This window comes from Pantherophis guttatus, chromosome 2 (assembly GCF_059756535.1).
Source record: "Pantherophis guttatus breed Tessera chromosome 2, ASM5975653v1, whole genome shotgun sequence".
Taxonomy (NCBI): Eukaryota; Metazoa; Chordata; class Lepidosauria; order Squamata; family Colubridae; genus Pantherophis; species Pantherophis guttatus.
Window position 1 is genome coordinate 164,440,522 of NC_142064.1, and position 22,760 is coordinate 164,463,281.

Genomic DNA, 22,760 nt, shown 5'->3' on the forward strand with positions numbered 1-22,760 from the left:
ACTTTTCTTCCTCCATTCAGAACGGAGCTGCTGCAGCCTGTCCCTTTAAGGTAGTCCCCAGGAGGGAGAGGGCCGGGAGGGAACCATAAAGGGAGCAGCAGCTCCATTCTGAATGGAGGGAGAAAAGTTAGCATTCTCTCTGCCACAGAATTCAATGTTAAATGCAGCAGAGAGAATGCTAACTTTTCTCTCTCCATTCAGAACGGAACTGCTGCAGCCTGTCCCTTTTAAGATAGTCCCCAGGAGGGAGCGGAACCGGGGGGGGGAAGCAGCTGGAATGGACCTGTTTTCGTGAAAGGTAGGAAAATGGTGAAGGGGATTTTCCTCTCTGTCATCCATTCCTCAATCTCAGACAAGTGGCTAGGAAGGGAGGGACCGGTGAGGAGCCCCTCGATGTGAGTGATGACGAGTTGGCCATGCCGACCCAGTCACATGACCTCTCCCCAACAAGCCATGCCCACAGAACCAGTAGGGGAACTTTAAGACCACTGTCTTAAAGTTGTTGTTCAAAGTGCCATGTAAATTCCCAGTGAGGGAGGGAAAGGGCACTAGAGGGCGAGAAATTGGACAGTGGGTTTCAAAACAACACACTTCACTCCAGTAAAATTTTTTACTACTGGTTCTGTGGGTGTGGTTTATTTTGTGGGCGTGGCTTGGTGGGGAGATAATGTGACTGGGTGGGCGAGGCCAACTTTTTTTTTTTTTAACTTTTAAAAGCATTTTTTCTACAACCTTAGGAGGTTGCAGAAAAAAATGCTTTTAGAAGCCTCTGATGATCAGGCAACTCAGCTGGGATCGCCAGAGGCTTTTAAAGGCATTTTTCCCCCTACAATCTCTTCGGCTGAAGAGGTTGTAGAAAAAATGCTTTTAAAAGTAAAAAAAAAGCCTCTGATGAGGTGGGCGGGGTAAGTGAGCGGTGACCGGGCAGGGGATCGGTTTGGGGGCTGGCCAGCCAATGTTATTACCGGTTCTCCGAACTACTACAAATCTTTACTACCGGTTCTTGCGAACCGGGAGCAACCCACCACTGCTTCACTCCCATTGTAAGAACAGGAGAAAGCACATCACAACAAGGCTGAAGGCATAAGCCCTACGAAAAAGTCAATAGAAATTGTTATACTCAAAAAAATTTTTTATCTCTTTGCCGGGGTGAAATGCTACCGGTTTGCACTGGTTCGGGTGAACCAGTAGTAATAAAAGCTACCAATTTGTCTGAATTGGTATTTCCGGTGATCATCTGTGCCGCACGATTTATATTCGCTAGAAAGCAGGAATTTCTAGCAAATCTAAATCACGCGGCACAGCTGGTCCCCCCCTCGCTGTTCTACTTACCTTCAAAAGGCTCCTTTTTCTGCGCAAAGTGCACATTTGGTGTGCGCTGTGCATGCACTTGCATCCAGTGTGCGTTTCGCATGCATTGTGCATGCGTGCACTGCATGCGTTTGGTGCACACTGCATGCGGACACGTGCAGCATGTGTTTGGCATGCACTGCACATGCACGCACACAGCGTGCATTTAGCATGCAGCACGCATGCGCGGACAGCAAACCGGTGGCAACCTGCGGAGGATTTCACCACTGCTCTTTGCCATTTATTTTCATTAACAGGAAACTGATGGGCCACCAGAGATTCTTGAAAGCAGAACTCACACAAAATTAATCTAAATTTTGTCTGGTTCATCTCCTGATTATTCATTAAAATACTGAGGGTGGGGGAATGTTTTCAGAGTTCTTACTTCAGAATGTTATTTTTCTGTTATGCCAAATGAGATGTGGGCACAGTGTGCCAAAATGTTAATAAATTATGAAAATGCAGCCATCCTTATTCATTAACGTTTTACACACTGGAGAAAGATCTTCAAAATGTTTGCAAGGAGTCAGCAATCTAAGGTCAAGAAAATCTCTCCACACTGCCAAGGCAGAAAAATTGCAAGATAATAAAGACTGAAAGGACTACTTTGTCCTGATCCAGATATACTTTGGGGATGATCTGAACTTAACCTGGATAATATGATAGATAGATGATAGATGATAGATGATAGATAGATGATAGATAGATAGATAGATAGATAGATAGATAGATAGATGATAGATAGATAGATAGATAGATAGATAGATAGATAGATAGATGATAGATAGAGATAGAGAGATAGAGCAATATAGATATAGATAGATATAGAGATGATAGAGATAGAGATATATTGCGAACTATCCTAAAAATACGAGTTTCAGGTGTAGCTATAAGAGACAGACATTGCGATCTCCAGAACTTAAAATATATTATCTACTTAGCTTTTGTTAGCTTCTGCTAACATCGTCAGAGTATAAAAACCACCATTGAAGAGATATTCGCCTTTATGCATCATTGATCAATTTGGCCATTGCGCGCATGATAGGCCCCTCCACCCACCTCCCATCTATAATTAGCTCTGTCGTTTTTACTTCAGACCTGTTAATTGATGGAGGTTTAGCTCCTGTTGCTTCCTCCCCTATCGGTCACCGCTTCGGCTGCCCATCCCCAGGGAATGACGCTGAGCTGTCAAGATATTTAACGGCATTCTCTCCGGCCCCTTCCCTGTAGTACAGTACAGATAAACCTCTGCATCTGGACCTGCTTTCAATTGAAGATGTATATTATGCTACATTATTTTTATGCATTTCAAATAGGCATTTTTATGCCCATATTCTATTCATACATATTCATTTCTGCGTTTTCCTCCTCAGCAACGTCCATAGCAAACCACACAATGACACGGCAATGTCATCAGACATCTCCAATACCATTATGTACTTGCATCCCAACACCTGAACTTTTGAGATTATGCAAATCACAACATTTGCATGATGACCTTGCTCACTGCATGTCTTGTCAACTGACCCCTCTTGCCATCCATTGTGGGAGTCCTTATCCAGAAAGCACAGCACTACTCACCCATAATAGTCCAAAAATCCCTTCCTGACATTGGTGTTCAGCAGAAGAGCTTTCAGCCATTCATAATCTCTTGTCCCTTCCAGGAAGTGCAGATACTTGATCTCCTAGGAAACATGCCACAAATACACTGGGAGGGGGCGCAGCAGATGGAGTGCCACAGCATAAAAAATAGGGCGGGGCACTTTCTGCTAGACTTGGGTGAGAAAGGGATAAACCTGAGTTGGCTTGTGAAACTTTGAAGAAGGTTTAAAGTTTTCTAATCTAAGTTGTTCTCACAACTACTGTTCACACTAGGAGGAGGAGAAATATAAGGATATCTGTCTTACTTTTCCTGCAGGGATCTTCTTGAATCCACGATTCCCCAGAATCATAACTGAAGCCATTAAGGAGAAGGCTGTGAATCCATAGAAAGAAGTTCTTGTTCCCACATCTTTTTCATAACCCTTGATCACAGCTCCGCTCACTCTGGTAAAAGAGATCATATAAAGTCACCAAGTTAGCTAAGTGGAGCTACTTCAGATACATATGCATAATTTGCAAGATTCCAGGAATATTAAGATACATTCCATACATGCATACCCATCGGTTGATGAGTGAGAATTGCTTTCATAATTCCAGCTGGATTTAGGGAATGTCTTAGCTTTAAGCTTTCACAGAGCACCACTGTGGGCTTTTTTGTGTGTCCAATCAGTAGCAACAGTTTTTCCTGCTGTCTAATTTCCACAGCGCTGATTACTGACTTCCAATAAGTCATCCTCCGGTGCCTCCAGCTGGCCAATGGCAAAGTACAAAAAAGGAGCTAGACAGCTGTTCTTTCATGTGAAGAAGGAAAAAAAAAAATCAAACCCAGCCAGTCACTGTGGAGAAGTTGTCTGGGAAGATGTGCCAGAAAATCTTAGGAAGCAGGAAGAACTTATAGGGACCAGGAGGTGGAACAAGATGAAAGTTTCTATCAATGGGAACACATCTTCCTTGCTGCTCTAGAAGGAAACTTGCAACACTGCCCTCATATAGAAGAAGAACTGAGCTGATAGTTACCATATTTTTCAGAGTATAAGACACACCTTTTCCCCCCCTAAAAGAGGGTGAAAATTTGGATGAGTCTTATACACCGAATGTAGCCCAAACAGAGGTTTCAAGAGGCTGAAAAAAGCCTCTAAAACCTCCGTTTGAGAGGCTGAAAAAAAAGCAAGGCGCAGAACTCACAACCAACGAACCTGTTGCTAAAGTTCACCTCCAGGAACAGCTGATTGGGGGTATTCCGGTAGGCTGATCCACCCCCAATCAGCTTTTTTCTTATTTTCCTCCCCCAAAATTAAGGTGCGTCTTATACTCCGGTGCGTCTTATAGTCCAAAAAATATGGTAATCAGCTCAGTTTCCCAAGGTCCTTGCCCACAGGCATAGATATGAAATAAACCTCAGCCTATCAAATATGACAATCAGAGTAATAGTCACTTTGTTTTTCAAAAAATTATATTGGTACTGGCAGAATGGAGCTAAAGCTGGCTATTCTTGGCTCCTGTTTGGGTAAACTAAAGAATCATTCTGACATTCTGCTTGCCATGGCATGAAGATAGCTCACTGGTTGTAAAGAATGTGAACACATAATATTATCCTCTATCCAGGGGTGGGCTTCAAAAATTTTAGCTAGGGGTTCTCTGCCCAATTGCTGGGCGGGTGTGGCCATGGTGGGCGCAGCCTAGTGGGCCTCCTGTACCAGGGCGGGGGGGGATTGCCCTCCCCAGGCTCCAGAGGCTTTCCTTGAGCCTTTGGGAGGATGAAAATGGCCTCCCCAGGCTCTGGAGGCCCTGTGGAGGCCAGAGACAGGTCCCGAACTTCCGGTAGGCCTGTTTTTCACCCTTCTCGACCCTCCATGTACACCCTGCACTTACCTGCATCTAAAATGGGCCACGTGGGGACCCCTGGGAGGGGAGGAGAGGGGTGGGAGGGGCCAGCCAGGAGTGGGATTTATGGTTCTCCAAACTGCACAGAATCTTAGGTAGAGGTTCTCCCAAACCCCAGCGAACCCCCAGCAGTCCACCCCTGCTGCTATCTATTCTGTCCCACCTGTAAAGCAGGGGTGAAATGCTCCGAGTTTGGACCGGCTCGGGCGAGTAGGTAGCGATGGCGGCAGCCAGTTCGGAGAACCGGTAGCAAAAATCCCTGCCCCTGCCCCCCATGCCCAGCTGAACCGCGTGATCATCAGAGCCTTTTTTTTCTTTTAAATGGCTCTGACGATCCCAGCTCTGACAATCTCAGCTGTTGCCTGCTAATCGTAGCAAAAATCCCTCTCCTCCCCCCTCAGCTTGCTTACCTTAGCTGCTGGTCGCAACGCCTTGCTGTAATGCCTGCAATCCATTGCATCAGCAAGCAACTGAATCTCCCTGCCTGCAATGAAGCAGGCAGAGAGTTGTGGACTTCAACTCCCAGAATTCCTCAGCCAGCAAAGCAAAGCTGGCTGAGGAATTCTGGGAGTTGAAGTCTACAAGTCTTAAAATTGCCAAGGTTGGAGACCCCTGTGCTATTGGGTAAGGCTTTTTCCCCTTTGGGAGCTTTAAAAAAATAGTTACAGTAATTGGGGGGTTTTTTAGTTGTTCTTTTTTTAGATCTAGCCATTTAAAGTTTATGAAGTTTTAAATTTAGCTGCTTTTATATAAAAATAAAATAAAATAATATTTGTGCAGCTTTCTGAGATTTAGTGTGTTTCTGTAGTGTGTCACTTTAACTACACAAACACACAAAATCTCACAAAGCTGTTTGTGGAATTTTGTGTGTGTAAAGTGTGAAAGTTGGTTTTTTTGGGCTTTTTGTGGCTGTGTGAGGTTCCTGCTTGTTGCAGGGGCCATTTTGGGTCTAGCACAGCTGCTTTTACATTGTGGGTGAGCCAGTTGTGTTGTGTTGTGTTGTGTTGTGTGTGTGTAAAATGTGAAAGTTGTTTTTTTGGGCTTTTCTTGGCTGTATGAGGTTCCTACTTGTTGCAGGGGCCATTTTGGGTCTAGCACAGCTGCTTTTATATTGTGGGTGAGCCAGTTGTGTTGTGTTGTGTTTTGTAGGTTAAAAAAGGGCAAAGACGTGGCCACGCCCACCTGACCAACAAGCCACGCCCTCCCAGTCACCTTACCACCAAGCCCCATCCACTAATTAAGCCACGCCCACAGAACCGGTAGCAAAAAAAATTAGATTTTGCCCCTGCTGTAAAGGTAACTACTGCCTGTCTCTTCTGCAATTGCTTCAAGGTTATATTTTCCAGCTTCCTCCAGCAGTAGCTATGGATCTGGACTGACAGACTGAGCATCAGACTAAGGTAAGATTAGAAGTAGGGTCCACTGGCCAACTGAAGCTGCTACAGACCTTTCTCTGGTCTTTGATTTTTAGCTCCATCTGCTTTCTGGCACTGGGGAAATCAGAACTTCCACTCTGTGTTTAAAAAAAACCCCATCTCTCTCATTTCTCTTAATTAAAAAAAAAACCTCCCCCATCTCTTTTAGTAATCAATAGGTGACAAGAAAAGGAGCAAGAGGAGGAGGCAAGTAAGTATATTTGGTGCCAGTTCTCCTATTCCCAGAGAAGCTTACTTCTCCCCATGGAGTGGCAGCTGAAGAGCCATTTTCCAGTTCTGTTCCTCCACGTAGAGGTAAGAAAAGTGGGCTGGAAATAGCCAGCACCTGCAAACCTTGCTGTAGCACAGAATACAAAGAGGGCCAATACATTTGGCTACTCCAGTACACTTCGGGGGCTACTTTTTATTTCTGCCTCCAGCAGTCTTCTGAAAAGTGACTGGCTACCTGGCTAAAGAGTTCGTGCTGTAACATAGATGATGCAGCAGCTAAGGTGGAGGGGAGGAGGTAGCTATGCTTCAGGGATGACAGCAGAAGAATTGTGACTGTGCAGGTGGCATCTTAATAGGTAAAGCTGCATACAACTTCAGGCCTTCTGCAGAACTACAGTTCCTCTTACCGGAACACATAATCATGAGAGTCAATTTCCTTGCCCATTCTGGAATTATTCAGTATCCCTCCATTTCCTACTACTGCACAAGTGATGCACTTGGAGGTCTGACTGTTGTTGTGCGCAAAGAGAATGTGATGGTAGGGTTTAGAGGGAAGCATGGATATCACTTCTTTTACCACTGGAAAAAAAAAGAGACACAATTATTCATTGGAAGAGGCTAGCAGGTTACATAAAATCAGACAGGTCCAAACTGGGAAGGACACAACAAACAATTCAGGCGTAGCCGGAAAACTAAATTAGAATATATTACATTGACCATCTTGTCTTGGCATTGAAAGCTCAGTTGTGCATAGAGCTTGTGATCTTCCCTGATACAAATTGAATCTGGAATTGTCGGTGCCATCTCATAACCCTGACTAGGAAATAAAAAGCTAAAATGTTTTCCTAAAATCACTGGAGTATATATAGGAAGGAGAAATAAACTATTTTTCCTCTATTCTTCTATTCTATTGTTCTATTGTTCTATTATTATACAGGCAGTCTTCAGTTTATGATTTTTCAGCAGCCATTCAAAATTACAGTGGTGCTGCCTGAAGGGTACTTATGACTGATCCTTGAAATTCTGACCAAACCCATCCGGTCATGGGATTGTGATCTAAGCACCTGTCAACCAGCTCACACGTAAGATGGTTGCAGTGTTCCATGGTCATATGATTGTCATTTGTAACCTTCCCTGCTAGCTTCCCATAAGAAAAGTCAATGGGGAAGCTGGCAGAGAAGATCGTAAATCACTCCCACTGCTTTTTCTCCCAAGGAGCTTGGCTATGGTGTACAAGATTCCAGGAGACTTGAACATCCTAGCATGCATCCCCTTCTAGCAATCCCTCCGCCTGCATTCTGTAGTATTTGCCCACAGATGCAATAGCAAAAAGTGAATCATTTGCCTAATATTATAATGTGCATATAATTATATCATTACATTGTAATGGAATTTGGTCCCTTGCATGCCTATTCTATTGCACGGAGGTATTGCTCTACTCTGAATGAAAGCCAAACACCTTCATTAACATGATTCCTATGGAACATGTTTCTTAGCCTGGTAACCATGTAGGAGAACATCCTTTTCCATAGTCCCAAAAGTTTACTTTCTAGCAGCAGAACCATCTTCAGATGAGTTTTTTTCCAGCTAATCTAAGTAACCTGATAGGTTCATAGCAGGAGAGGTGCTCCTGCAGATAATTGTGTCCTAAGACATTTAAGTGTTTTAAAAATTAAATTATACCTAGTAGATAAATTGTAGCCAGGGCAAATCTTTCAGCAGAATTTTATTTATGTCCATCTTTCTCAGCATATGAGTCTGGGCAACTAACAACAATTTAAAGCAGCAACAATAATGATAATAAATAAAATAATGGTACAGGTAATATCCATCAATACAGCACAATTCATTGGGGTTTAACTGAAAAAAAAATCTCCCAACATTGAAATTATATGAATCACATTCACTTAAGGTTGGGAGAAATAGCCAGATCTTAAAGGCCTTATGGAAGACCAAGAGATGGGGTGTTTCCATAAAGTAGGGACCATGACAGAGAAGGCATACTTTTGGGACCCCATTCCTCTGTTTCACAGAAGAGATCTGGAGCATGCCTGCAATGTCAGATCAGGTGGGATGGGCAGAAATAATTGGAGATAAGGGCCCCCACAAATAGCTTGGTTCTGTGCTATAATCATATGACCCTATGCCTTGCTTTAGTCATCAGAGGAGAGACTACTATCTGCTCTCATTGTCTTTCCCCACTATTTTTCTGTATGAAGGATCCTTTTCCACTTGTGTGTTTAATGGCATTGTACTCTGAGGATCAGTAATATTGCACTCAGGTTTTGAAGCAGAACACCACTGGGAGATAAGACAATTTAAGACATAGAATAAGGCTATAATTGTTGGCATCGCCCTCTATAATTGTTGGTATCATCCTATGGTGCATAATAAGCCAACCCTATTACTGCCAATACATTTTGTAGTAGATATTAATGCAATCACATCAGTGGTGGGTTGTCCTCGGTTCGGACCGGTTCACAAGAACCGGTAGTAAAACCGGTGGGAGGCTCCGCCCACTGACCCGGACGTCATCATAGATGATCTGCGCATGCGCAGAAGCTTCTGCCCATGCGCAGAAGAGCGTGTGGGCGTGATGTGAACCGGTAGTAAAGGTAAGTAGAACCCACCCCTGAATCACATGTCAATAATCTAGTGACTTTTGTTTCTTCTTTTCTTAGGATCACGCTGAGAATATGGACTTTTCCATTATCACAAGATGGGGAAACATGGAACAGGTTTTGGGTGGATTGATTACTGACTTCTAATGTATATGACTTCTAATACCTTATACCAGAAGAAGTAGTCTTGCTTTTAACCCATACTATGCACCCAATAATAGAGATGCTCACATGAGAAGTTTAGCTCCATAAAGCCAAATGGTGGAGGAAAATGGTCCATACGCTTCCATTCACTGTCACTGAAGTGACTCCTGTCCATGAAGACTGTGATGTTGGGTAGGAAAATATCATGTAACCAATCAGATTTAGCAGCCTTGTTCTTCAGAGAATCTGGGCAGGTCTAAGAAGTGGAGAAGGAAGGGAAGAAAAGTTACAAGACAACTGTTTGAAAAAAACACTATTGCCTAATCACAGCAGCTTTCCATCCTTGTTGACTATTTTACAGAGTTCTGACAATAATTGATACGAATGAGATTTCAAAGTAAATATGATCTGCACACTGTCAGGTATTCTAATAAATAATCCTAAAGCTGTGATTTTTTTTTATAAAAAGTAAATGTACTCTTGCTTATTTTTCTCCGCTATGGAGTGTTCCTTTTCTTTTTCTTTTTGGTGATGGCTGTAGAATACCTCCATATACTAAGTTTTCTTCAAAGAATTTTATGTGGGGTCCAGGTACTGCTCTCCAGTTGTAATATTTTCCTACTCTTCTCGTACCAAAAATTTATCTGTTAAAAGTAGCAAAATTCCTTGAGATTAGTAATATAGGTAGTCCAGTGGTGGATTTCAAAATTTTTTACTACTGGTTCTGTGGGTGTGGCTTGGTGGGTGTGGTGTGGCTTGGTGGGCATGGCAGGGGAAGGATACTGTAAAATCTCCATTCCGTCCCCAATCCAGGGGAAGGTTACTGCAAAATCTCCATTCCGTCCCCAATCCAGGGGAAGGTTACTGCAAAATCCCCATTTCCTCCCAATCAGCTGGGATTTGGGAGGCAGAGAATAGATGGGGGTGGCAGTCAGAATTTTTACTACTGGTTCTCCGAACTACTCAAAATTTCCGCTATCGGTTCTCCAGAACTGGTCAGAACCTGCTGAAACCCACCTCTGAGGTAGTCCTGTTCTTACAACAGTTCATTTAGTGACCATTCAAAGTTAAAATTTGAAATGCGGCCGCGCGGGTGGTTATGGGAGCGACGTGGCGCTCCCATGTGACCCCCCTCCTGCGCGAGCTGCACTGGCTCCCGGTGGTCTTCCGGGTGCGCTTCAAGGTTTTGGTTACCACCTTTAGAGCGCTCCATGGCATCGGACTGGCGTATCTACGAGACCGCCTTCTGCTACCAATAGCCTCTCACCGACCAGTACGCTCCCATAGAGAGGGGCTCCTCAGGGTGCCGTCGGCCAAACAGTGTCGACTGGCGGCCCCCAGGGGGAGAGCCTTCTCTGTGGGGGCACCTACCATCTGGAACGAGCTCCCCCCAGAGATACGGAAGATCCCGGACCTGCGCACGTTTCGCCGTGCTCTCAAAACTTTTCTATTTCAGCAAGCTGGCCTGGCCTAACTCCCCTCTTTTAAATTCTTAAATTTTAAATTTTTTAATTCGTGATTTTATAAATTGGGTGTTTTAATCTGTGTTTCGGCCGAAATATTTAATAATTTTAAGGGATTTTTAATATTTGTATTGTCTGTATTTTATCTTGGCTGTTCACCGCCCTGAGTCCTTCGGGAGTAGGGCGGTATAGAAATTTGATTAATAAATAAATAATAAATAAAATAGTACTGAAAAAGGTGATTTATGACTGTTTTTCACAGGATGCTGTTTTGCAGCATCCCCATGGTCACATGATCAAAATTCAGACTATTGGCAACTGATTCATATTTATGATAGTTGCAGTGTCCCAGAGTCATGTGATTCCCGTTTTGCGAACTTCTGGCAAGCAAAGTCAATGGGAAAACAAGATTCACTTAACAACTGTGTTACTAATTAATAGCTTCAGTTATTCACTTAACATTTGTGGCAAGAAAGGCCATAAAATGGAGCAAAACTCATTTAACAAATATTTTGCTTAACAATAGAAATTTTGAGCTTAATTGAGGTCGTAAGTCGAGGACTATCTGTACTAGAAACCATCTGTCTGGAAACATTCTTGGTTAGGCATCAACAAGAGTCAGTGAAATATTTGAGAACATTAATAGTGTGAATCCCTAAATGTGTGTAAGGAAGTCTAATGTAGATGCTAGATTAGAAGAATACTTAATATTCATGTCTGTAGATGAAAAATCACTGAATTTCTACTTCTCCCCAACATGGTACAACAGCACAATCACAACACAAACTAGTCTTCAAAATCATCTTCTATAGAGATTGTTGCGATGTATCTTTAAGAAATATTGCTCTTCTCTCATTCCATAAGGTCCTGTGTAATCCTATCTATAGTCACTTAGATAGCTAGAGGGGCAGTGCCTAAATTTGATAAGTAAATAAAAATAAGTAAATTAGGATGATGTGGTTGGAGAGTTCAATTCCAAAACTGTCTGAAAGTTGGAAGAACCATGCAGGCAAGGATAATATTTACTCTCACTGAGTTCTGCTAGAAGTGAAATTAAGCAGATATTGCAGCCCAGGATGGGCCTTCATAATATATGGTTTCCAAGAAAAATTAAGTGCCATTAAGTAAAGAGAACAGGAAGCATTATACATCGCAATAAGGACACCCCTTGTTTGATTATATCGCAGAATATAATTATTAATATGTGTGTGTGTTGCAGCAAGCACAGGCATTTTTAGGAAATTTATGGTAAGATCGCGCTATGGTACTTACCGACGGTGGCGTTGAATTATCCAAGACGTAAATGTCATCAAACTCCCAACGGGGCTCAGATTTAAAGTCAGCTGCTTTTAATCTTTTAGGGGTTGTTGCTAAAGGAGCCGGATGTGTGACTTGTTGAACATCAGATATTGATGCCTTGGCAGAGTGTTCTTTAATTAGGTTTGTTTTGTTGGATTGCTTTCTCAGGTGAGTTTGATTTGCTCTAGAGGGCAGTGTGGCATTTTCACCAAGAAACTGTTGTTGTCTGGCTGCTTTTCCTGTAGTCTGCTTTCTTGGGGGTACTGGTGTCACCTGTTTAGCCTTTGCTTTCTCATTTTCTTCATTTCCTGGTGCCATGCCTTTATTTGTTTCTTCCTTTTTGTTGGAGGCTGGTGAATTATTTTTCCCATCTTTAGTAAATGATCGTATTTCAACCAAAGTTTTGGCATGGTTTTGGTTTGCTGCTGGTATCGCCTTAGTCTCTTTGGCTTGAGTTTTGTTTAACGAAGGAGTTTCTTTCTTCACGGCTGATTTTTGACCGGTTTCCACTATGACAAGCCTACTCCTGGTTTGCTTTTGAAGTGATGCTAATGCATCTTGGAACTCCGCATGCCTTCCATGGGCATTATAGTTTGCCGGTCTCTTCACAGGATCTTTCTCCAGTGAGGAACTGCCTGGTCCCACTCTTGTATCTGGAAGCTCTAACATCTTTGGATTGGTAGCTACAACTTCTTGAACATTGTTTTGGATGTCAAACAGAGGCACTATTTTGACATATTGAAAACTAAACAAATGGCTGAAATGCAGTTAAAAAGATAATTGTATTCAAAATGTGTTTATTTAAAGTAGTCCATATGTATGACATTTAGAATTCAGGTGCCTACATATGATAAAAAATCAAAAACCTAAGTAAATATCCTGAACCCACCTGGATTGCAGACTTCCTATTCCGAAATGTTTGCCTTTTAAACCATCCCTTTTTATCTTTTTAAATGCTGCACCTGATTACAAATTGCTAAAGGTATATTTTATTATTATCTAGTTAATTCAAGAAAAATTCTTTAAGAAAAAATACTGATGGGTGATATATAGCATATAAAGCAAACTATCTTGGCTGATAAATTTTACATTCTCTTTTTAGGTCACTTGGAAGCACTTGGGTATCTCCTTCAGAGGCAGAATATCTTGGTATTTATTGATTAAATATTAATTGTTCTTCCATCTTTTGTTCTGACTTCACCTACTTCTTTCCTGGCTATGTTCGTATTTTGAGTACTTGTACCTATCTCAACATGTTGGACAAGACTAAACATGACCCCACAATAAGGAAATAAATACCCAACTGTCAGCCCTTTGAGGCAATCCAGACAAAAAACACCAACAATGACTACTTACTCAACATTTATTGTAAGGTTCCATTAATAGAATCTTGTAAGTCTGAAAGTACCTCTCCCCTCCCTTACTTTTCCTCTCCTGAAAACTAAGGAGGATCCCTTCTGAAATGTCTTTTCCACCCTTTCTTCAAACTCGGATTTCATCTATCAGACCACTCTGTAGGATGCTGCTCTTCCTCCTGATCATTCCAACATACCTCAGCCTTGGTACATGGCAGCTATATAAGTAATAGTCACTAATAGTGATAGCACTTTTATGCTGCTCCACAGTGCTTTACAGCAGTCTATGACAGTTTACAATGTCAGCATTTTACCCCCAACAATCTGGGGCCTCATCCTACTGACTTAGGAAGGCTGGAAAGACACACACAGAGACATATATATGATAATAAAGATGAGACAAGAAGAGGACTACAATGTTGTGACCTAGGCTCACTTAGTCATTACAGGACACAATTAGTCTCAAACAAAGCTATTTTATTATAACAGCTGAGAATTACTTCATTCCCAGCTTAGTCCAAATTAATTCTAAAGCAAGTCCTTCAGAAAAAGTCCTTTGGGCTTATCACAAAACTTTATCTTCTTTGGCACCCTGCCAAAGGCCTTTCTTGGCAAAGCCCCACAAAGTTCAGAAACAAGAGACGCTGACTGGAAAACAGATTTAGCAACATTGCTTTCCTACAAAGAGCCCAAGAGCCTTTGCTGCTCTTTTAAGCCTTATGGGAGGGGCCAATCATCTCCTCACCTTATTCCCAAGTCGTCCTTTCTGCTTTAGCTGCTCTTGCCCTCTGGCAGCTCTAGGAACAGGCTCCTCCTGTTCTCTGCCTCTCTGCTGTCCGACTCTGGAGGCTCCAGAGTCCGCACATCACTCCCAAATGGCCCTGGTCCCATCTTTGCCTCTGACACAGAGCCCTTGTCCGGACCTTCCCCAGGACTGGGCCATGGTCCTCCCCAGCCTCCTCACTGTCTGACTCTGCTGCTAGCTCCACGGACTGCTGGTGGACCACAACATACAAAAGTTTTTCTTCATTCTTATTCTGACCGTTTCTTCAACTATAAGAATTTGGATTACCTTATTAATCTTGCCCTCTAGACTTGATTATAATCAGACCTAATTGTCTCTCTTAAGATATGGCATAGGACTTATTTAAGCTGGAGTGCACCGGGGAGGAATATTTTTGTGTGTATCTGCCAGATTGACTTTATACCGCACATCTACTGCTGGACATGTTCCCATTTCTCTCACCACAGCAGAAGAAACTAGGGCCAGTTCATGGCTATCAGCCCAAAGCCCAGTTATGGAATACACAATTCACACTTAGTCAGAAGTAGTAATTTGTTGAAAGCATTTACAAACCAGATGAATAAGGATAACAATGAAGAAAATCGGACTACACTTTCTGTTCATTGGAAATGCTTTGCAATCCAATAATCTTCCGGAAGGTGCTGAAGACCTGGTTCTGCCAATGGGCGTGGGGAACCCAGGTGGAGCCCATTAAATGGCTTGTGTGATCTGTTGTTGCCAATGATTCGCCCCCAATAACCAGCGATGGCACCAGCTGGCTATACTGGGACATCGGCAGCCACAGCCACTTGGTCTTGGAAGGGTTGAGTCGAAGCCTGTTTCTCCCCATCCAGACCTGCACAGTCTCCAGGCACTGGGACATCACTTCCAAGGCATTGTTGGGGTGGCCTGGGGTGGAGATGTACAGCTGAGTATCATCAGCATACTGATGGAACTCCCCCCCAAAACCATGGATGATCTCGCCCAGCGGCTTCACATAAATGTTGAACAGGAGGGGCGAGAGGACCGACCCTTGTGGCACCCCACAAACAAGGCGCCTCGGGGTCGACCGCTGCCCCCCTGTCAACACAGATTGCGACCAGTCGGAGAGATAGGAGGAGAACCACCGCAAGACGGTGCCCCCCCACTCCCAGTCTCTCCAGCCGGCGCAACATGATACCATGGTCGATGGTATCAAAAGCCGCTGAGAGATCTAACAGGACCAGGATAGAGGAATAACCCCTACCCCGAGCCCTCCAGAGATCATCCACCAATGCGACCAATGCTGTTTCCGTGCTGTACCTAGGTCTGAAGCCGGACTGGAGCGGATCTAAATAGACAGCTTTATCCAGGTACCGGGGAAGCTGTCACACCACCACACTCTCAACAACCTTCGCAATAAAATGAAGGTTGGAAACTGGACGATAGTTAGCCAAAACAGCCGGATCCAGGGAAGGCCTCTTGAGGAGGGGCCTCACAATCGCCTCTTTCAAAGCGGCCGGCAGGACACCCTCACTCAAAGAAGCGTTAATAATCCCCTGGAGCCAGCCTCGTGTAACCTCACGGGAAGCCAGCACCAACCAGGAGGGACACGGGTCCAATAAACATGTGGTCGCATTCAGCTGTCCCAAGATCCTGTCCACGTCCTCGGGAACCACAGGATCGAACTCCTCCCAGATAACACTCTCAAGGTCTGCCTCAGTCATCTCGTCTGAACTAACCCAGTCAGCGGCCAAGTCTTCCCGAATCTGAGTTATTTTATCATACAGATACTGTACAAAATCCTCAGCTCGGCCCTGCAAGGGGTCATCCCGCGCTCCCAGATGGAGAAGGGAGCGGGTCACCCTAAACAGGGCGGCTGGGCAGTTATCTGATGACGCGATAAGAGTGGCAAAATAGCTAGATTTTGCCGTTTTTATCGCCACTAGGTAGGTCTTAATGTGAGACCTTACCAGTGTCAAGTCAGATTCGGATCGGCTGGCCCTCCAACCACTCTCTAGGCGTCTTTTCCGGCGCTTCATCTCCCTCAGCTCCTCGGAGAACCAAGGAGCTAAGTGAGTTCGGTGCCAGGTCAGAGGCCGCAAAGGCACGACACGGTCCAAAGCCCCGGCGGCCGCACTGTCCCAGGCAGCCACCAGGTCTTCAGCTGAGCCGTGAGCCAGATCTCAGGAAGTGGCCCAAGCTCCATCTGGAACCTATCAGGATCCATCAGGCGCCTAGGGCGGAACCACCTGGTCGGCTCTGCCTCCCTGCGATGGGGTGCAGCGGTCAGAAAGTCAAGTCAAAGGAACGAGTGGTCAGACCATGACAAGGGTTCAATGTCTATATCCCCTGTATCAAGGCCACTCAACCACTGACCAGAGATAAAAACTAAGTCCAGAGTGTGTCCACCTATGTGAGTAGGGCCATGAATTACTTGGGTCAGGTCCATGGCCGCCATGGAAGCCATGAACTCCCGAGCTACCTCAGACGTTTCACCAATAGATGGCAGGTTGAAATCCTCCATGACCACAAGTCTGGGAGTATCAGCCGCCACCTCGGCTATGACATTGAGGAGTTTGGGCAGGGAGCCAGGTACGTGATCAATAAACCCATCTGCACCCCATGACCCCACTTCACAAAAAGAGACTCACATCCGGCTATCTGAGGTACAGTGGTCTCCCTTGGATCAAGACCTTCTCTTAGAATGACCACTACCCCTCCGCCCCTGCCCTGAGCTCTCGGCTGATGAAATGCACGGAAGCCTGGTGGGCATATATCCACGAGGATATGTATCCATTAGTATCTCAGATGGTAAGAAAACATAATCAGTTCACCTCTCCAGATATGTTTATATAAATATATTTAGATATAATGCAGTAAATTAACAAAAGGAAAAAAAATCCCCAGTGTACAGATACTGTCTAGTGGATGGTTATGATTTATAAAAGCAGTTTTTCCTTCTTTTATAATTATGACTAGGGTTGCCATTTCAGCTCATAAATTACATATGAAAATATTTATTAGGTAGGCAAAGGAACAAAACCAGATCTTGGTGGAAAATAGTCTGCAATGATTGACATATTGATATGAAATCAAAGAAAATCCAGTCTACAACAGTCTTTATATGCATCAACTTGCCATAGTTTTGAAAAACAGGATTATGATGATATACCCATTTATCATTCATGGAAGTGCAATGGAAATACACTGCTGAGGTGCCAGCCTTTTAAAAAATGATCTCTGTGAGAATTGTTGGCCTCTCTCTGACTCACAATCCTACGCCGGCCTACCATGATTTTTTTTACCTCCATTGCTTTGCTGCAGAAAAACTGCCTTGATAATACAAGAATCTAATGCTATGGGACAGAAAAATCCATTCGTGGTAGCTTTAGCTTTCACAGAGTAGTGAATTTACAAGTAGGCTTATAGAACCCAAATATGCAAAACAGAGGAAATTTTCATGTGATGTTTTCCTCCTACATCTGCAAGCAATGGATGGAAACTGACTGCTGGGACCACAGCTTCAGTTTTACTTTTCTTGGCAATTTGCTTCTGAGTTCAGAAATGCCATCCCATTGTTTTCTAAAAGAAAAGTATTCTGAAAGCAATGTTATTGCTTTCTTTTGTTTTCAGTTCTTCTTGGACATGGTCCATCCCAAGATTAATATTACAGAGAGTACTATTTTCATGCCAAGATAGTGCAGTAATGGTGGAAATGCTACTTTAATCCAAGAGCATTTCCTTTGTATTTTGTGGCAAATTCTCTAGAGGCTAAACTCTAGAACAGTGTTTCCCAACCTTGCCAAATTTAAAACATGTAGACTTCAACTTCCAGAATTCCCCAGCCAGCATGCTGAGTGGGGAATTCTGGGAGCTGAAATCCACATGTATTAAAGTTGACAAAGTTGAGAAACACTGCTGTAAATAATAATCAAGCTGTAGTCATAAGACTTTGATTTATAAAGAAGTATTATTTCTTCACTCTCTGAATATTATTCTACCCTTCTTATGCTTAAGAGCACACATTTAGATCACATATAAAGTCTTTCTAAATGAATAGAGAATCTTAGACATATTATTAACCAACTTCAAACTTAAAAAGATGCCAACTTTTAAAAACAGGATACAGGTTATATAAGGGCTTCTAGTCACACAGTTACATAGGCATGCCTTCAATTGTTAAACACGTTTAGAACATTTAGTAAATATTGAAGCATCATATAAGTAACACAAATAAATTCAAGGAATATACAATTTATTCTCTGTGCCAGTCAGGTAAAGTAGCAAATATTGCAGTCCAACTTTGCAAGAAATAACAGGCATGAATAACACTTCTTCCTCCTGTGGAGGCTAAAAAATTTGTTGTTGTCTTCTTACACCAATGGAAGAAGAACCAAGAGGAGGAGGAAAAGGTTTTCTGTATGCTTTAAGTCCTGTATTTTCTGGCATCACTGAGTGTTGCAATATCCATATCGCTATCTCTATAACTATATTACACTTTTACCCCTCACATTTCTAGGTTCTATCATATCTTAAGATCTAAAATGGAAACCTAACATCAAAAAGGTCATCAAAAAAGCACAACAAAGAATGTTCTTTCTTCACCAACTCAGGAAGCTGAAACTGCCCAAGGAGTTGCTGATACAGTTCTACAGAGGAATTATTGAGTCTGTCATCTGCATCTCTATAACTGTCTGGTTTGGTTCTGCAACCCAACAAGACAGAACTGCAGAAAAAACAATTACTACCAACCCGCCTTCCATTGAGGACCTGTATCCTGCACAAGTCAAAAAGAGGGCTCTGAAAATATTTACAGACCCCTTGCATCCTGGACATAAATTGTTTCAACTCCTACCCTCAAAATGACACTATAGAGCACTGCACACCAGAACACACCAGAACTATAGAGCACTGCAGAACAACAAAACCGGAGATGGGTTTAAGCAGGTTCTGACCAGTTCTGGAGAACCGGTAATGGAAATTTTGAGTAGTTCGGAGAACTGGTAGTAAAAATTCTGACTGGTCCCACCCTCATCTATTCTCTGCCTCCCAAGTCCCAGCTGATCGGGAGGAAATGGGGATTTTGCAGTAACCTTCCCCTGGAGTGGGATGGAAATGGAGATTTTAGAGGCTCCTTCCCCTGCCACGCCCATCAAGTCACACCCACAGAACCGATAGTAAAAATTTTTGAAACCTACCATTGAACTAGACAGAACAACAGTTTTTTCCCGAACACCATCATCCTGCTAAACAAATAATTCCCTTAACACTGTCAAACTATTCACTAAGTCTGCATTACTATTAATCTTCTCATCGTTCCTATCACCCATCTCCTCCCACTTATGATTGTATCACTGAACTTTGTTGCTTGTATTCTTACGATTTATATTGTTTCCTAGTATGATTTGATTGCTTATTTGTACCCTATGACTATCATTAACTGTTGTACCTTATGATTGTTGATGAACGTATCTTTTCTTTTACCAATCACACTTGGCCAATAAACAATTATTTAATCTTTAACATCCTGGACATGAACTATTTCAACTTCTCCCTTCAGGATGCCACTACAGGGCTCCTGTACAAAACAACTAGACAAAAAAGACACTCTGCTAAATACCTAATTCCCACAGCACTGTCTTATGCTTAAGAATATCTAACCATATAGTAGAGCTGCATTACTATTATCCTTCTCATCTTTTCTATTACCTACTCCTATTGATATCTTATGATTATCACTTTGTTGTTGTATCTTACGATTTATGATTTTGTTGCTTATATGTACACTGAGAACTATGCACCAGAGACAAATTCTTTATGTGTCCAATCACACTTGCCAAAAAATTCTATTCCTATTCTTATTCTTATTATTCCTAGTCCTACAAATAACTCCAGGCAGTGAACATATCCAACATTACTTCCTCCTCCTATTTTCCCCACAACAACCACCCTCTGAGAGGGGTTACTAGAGAGAGAATGACTAGAGTCAGACAGCTTTCATGGCTAAAGCAGGACTAGAATTGCTCCCAGGTTCATAATTCTTGACTTAATAGGAACATTAAAAGATTTTCCTGCTTTTTATCTAACAACCAAAACCCAGGTCATTACTTAGAAGAGTTAAACTCATGTTCCTTACTAATTTTTGAGTGAAAATAGGCACACCTGAAAGTGCTATCCTTTTATAGTTAGGAAACTGCATCTTTTGTTTTGTGAGCCAATACTATTTTTAAAAAAATATTGGGATGTAACAAGAGTTCACTACCAACAGTCTAGGAAAATTAAATGATCTTTCATTTCATCGCTGCAGAACATATTTTTAGAAAATTATACTTGTTGCACTCCATTATCCATTCTTTTTTGAAACAAAACTTACACCAGTTATTTACCTCGGCAATCTGGTAAACTACATAAATTCTACCCTGTCACTATTGTTTAAGGAATATGTTATAAATGGATGGAAACTTTTCAATTAAACATGCAAACACACACAAAGGACAGACACTGATATGTTTCTAGACTTAATCATTCATATACAAATTGGTAGGTATGTGTATACCCATAGACACGTACATATTTTAATAAATTTTTAGATTTCTGCTTTCTCTAGAATCATAATCACTTTGCTTTTATTTCTGTTCCAATAAAAGAAATTTCAGGCTGGACATAGAAGAGCAAAGCAAGAACTGAATCTCTCCAAATCCCCTTAAAAATGATCACAGTGATATTACTGATTGGAAGATGCCCATGCTCAGTCTATGAGCAAAACAGCATGATTTTCAGGGACTTTCATGGGCTGAAAGAGACAAGGATGAGGTTGATAATAATGCTGCTCCTCTGGGAGCAGCATTATTTTTATTGATGTTTTATCTATAATTATGCACAAATTTGGGGAAAGAGCCTTGGTGGTGCAGCAGACTAAAGTGCTGTTAAGTAACACCAGCTGCCTGCAATTACTGCAAGTTCAAATCTCACCAGGCTCAAGGTTGACTCAGCCTTCCATCCTTTCGAGGTAGGTAAAATGAGGACCTGGATTGTGGAGGCAATAAACTGACTTTGTATAAAAAAAGAACACCACTTAGGGGGGGCCGAAAGCCCTACTAAGCAGGTATATACAAAACTATGAAGGCTATTGCTTAACACATTGTAAGCCGCTCTCCAGAGAAGGGCGGCATATAAATCGAACCAAGAAAGAAAGGAAAGAAAGAAAGAAAGAAAGAAAGAAAGAAAGAAAGAAAGAAAGAAAGAAAGAAAGAAAGAGAAAGGAAGGAAGGAAGGAAGGAAGGAAGGAAGGAAGGAAGGAAGGAAGGAAGGAAGGAAGGAAGGAAGGAAGGAAGGATTGCAAAAGTTGGTTTTTAACCTTGGGAGCAAAATTAGTCACATTGCTGGGACCTATCCTGATAATGCAAAAGACGTATCTTGCAAAAAACAAAACAAAACCTGACCCCATCCCAAAGCTATAGGAATAATGGATAAATAATGGAAGATATTTTATAACTATCTATTATATTTTATAACTATCTATTGTGACAAGTCACAAATACTTGCCTGGAGAACATATTGCCATATCCACAAAAGAGAAGATATAGATAAGTACAACATATAGTGCATCTCAGTACCCAATCAAAGACCAGCTGATCATGTTAGAGCATGCAGTATATAATTTTCATTTGAGAAGTTAAATTTCTTCTTACCTGTATGGATATTTTTCAACAAAGCCAATGTAAGCAGCAAATGACAGAATGAGGAACAAAAAGCCTAGGAGGAAGAGTTGGGATGATGTAGGAAACTTCCGCCTTAGTCTCATGGTGTAATCCTAAATGTTCAGGATATCTCTACCTGTCCTGGCCCCAGATGTAGTGCAGATTGGCTAATCCCACAGCGTTATTCCCCTGCTATCACCTGCCTAGGGAAGGAGAGAGGGAGGGTAGGGCAGGGCAGGAGCTTCATACAGAATTTCTACACTTCATTCCTTTGCCAGAAAGATAGAGAAGACTACTTCCTCCTATTAGAATTACTGTTCTTGGAGGCAGACTGCCCAAATGGAAAGACTCCCACAAGTTAAACAAGTAGGTGCAAATATTTTCTGAATTCACAAATGTGTGTAATTAAGATGAATGAGTTGTGAAAGGAACAGGGCTCCTTTACAAAGTTGCAAGAGGTGCATTTTTTTTCCAAATCTGCTTAAATAAGATGCACCTGCCCAAATCCTCTCTTTTCTATTATAAGCAATTACTCCTTTCTGATTGTTAGATAATTCGGTTAAGGAGCACACCAAGGAAACTGCCATAAGCCTGGAAGCTACTGAAACCCTCAATTATGCTGAAAACTACAAGACATGAGTGTGCAGACAATCCTCTTCTTGATGACATGTTCCCCCTTCCATTGCCTAGAATGTTATGGAGACAACAGACAATTTCTTAGTTGACACAGAAGAAAGAAGAGTAATTTTTGCCTATTGTTTCTTGCAAAGTTTGGATGCAATATTTAGCCGTCCTGCTGATTTGCCCCAAATACTGACTCCTTTAGAATTAGAATAACAGAGTTGGAAGGGACCTAGGCGGTCTTATAGTCCAACCCCCTGCTAAGGCAGGAAACCCTACACCACTTCAGACAAATGGTTATCCAATCTC

The 22,760-nt window shown here is 42.4% G+C and overlaps 1 protein-coding gene across 1 annotated transcript in view; it reads right to left on the reverse strand.

Annotated features, from left to right (window-relative positions):
* The window catches only part of ST6GALNAC1 (ST6 N-acetylgalactosaminide alpha-2,6-sialyltransferase 1), a 31,923-nt gene extending 9,630 nt beyond the window's left edge, over positions 1-22,293 (reverse strand). Inside the window, exons 1-6 of the mRNA XM_034408564.3 lie at positions 21,822-22,293; positions 11,983-12,766; positions 9,335-9,503; positions 6,890-7,061; positions 3,258-3,396; positions 2,932-3,035 (exon numbers count right to left, since the gene is read on the reverse strand). Coding sequence (XP_034264455.2) covers positions 2,932-3,035; positions 3,258-3,396; positions 6,890-7,061; positions 9,335-9,503; positions 11,983-12,766; positions 21,822-21,934 — 1,481 coding nt within the window. The 5' untranslated portion in view covers positions 21,935-22,293. The remainder of the gene's footprint in view (positions 1-2,931; positions 3,036-3,257; positions 3,397-6,889; positions 7,062-9,334; positions 9,504-11,982; positions 12,767-21,821) is intronic.
* Between the last annotated feature and the right edge of the window lie 467 nt (positions 22,294-22,760).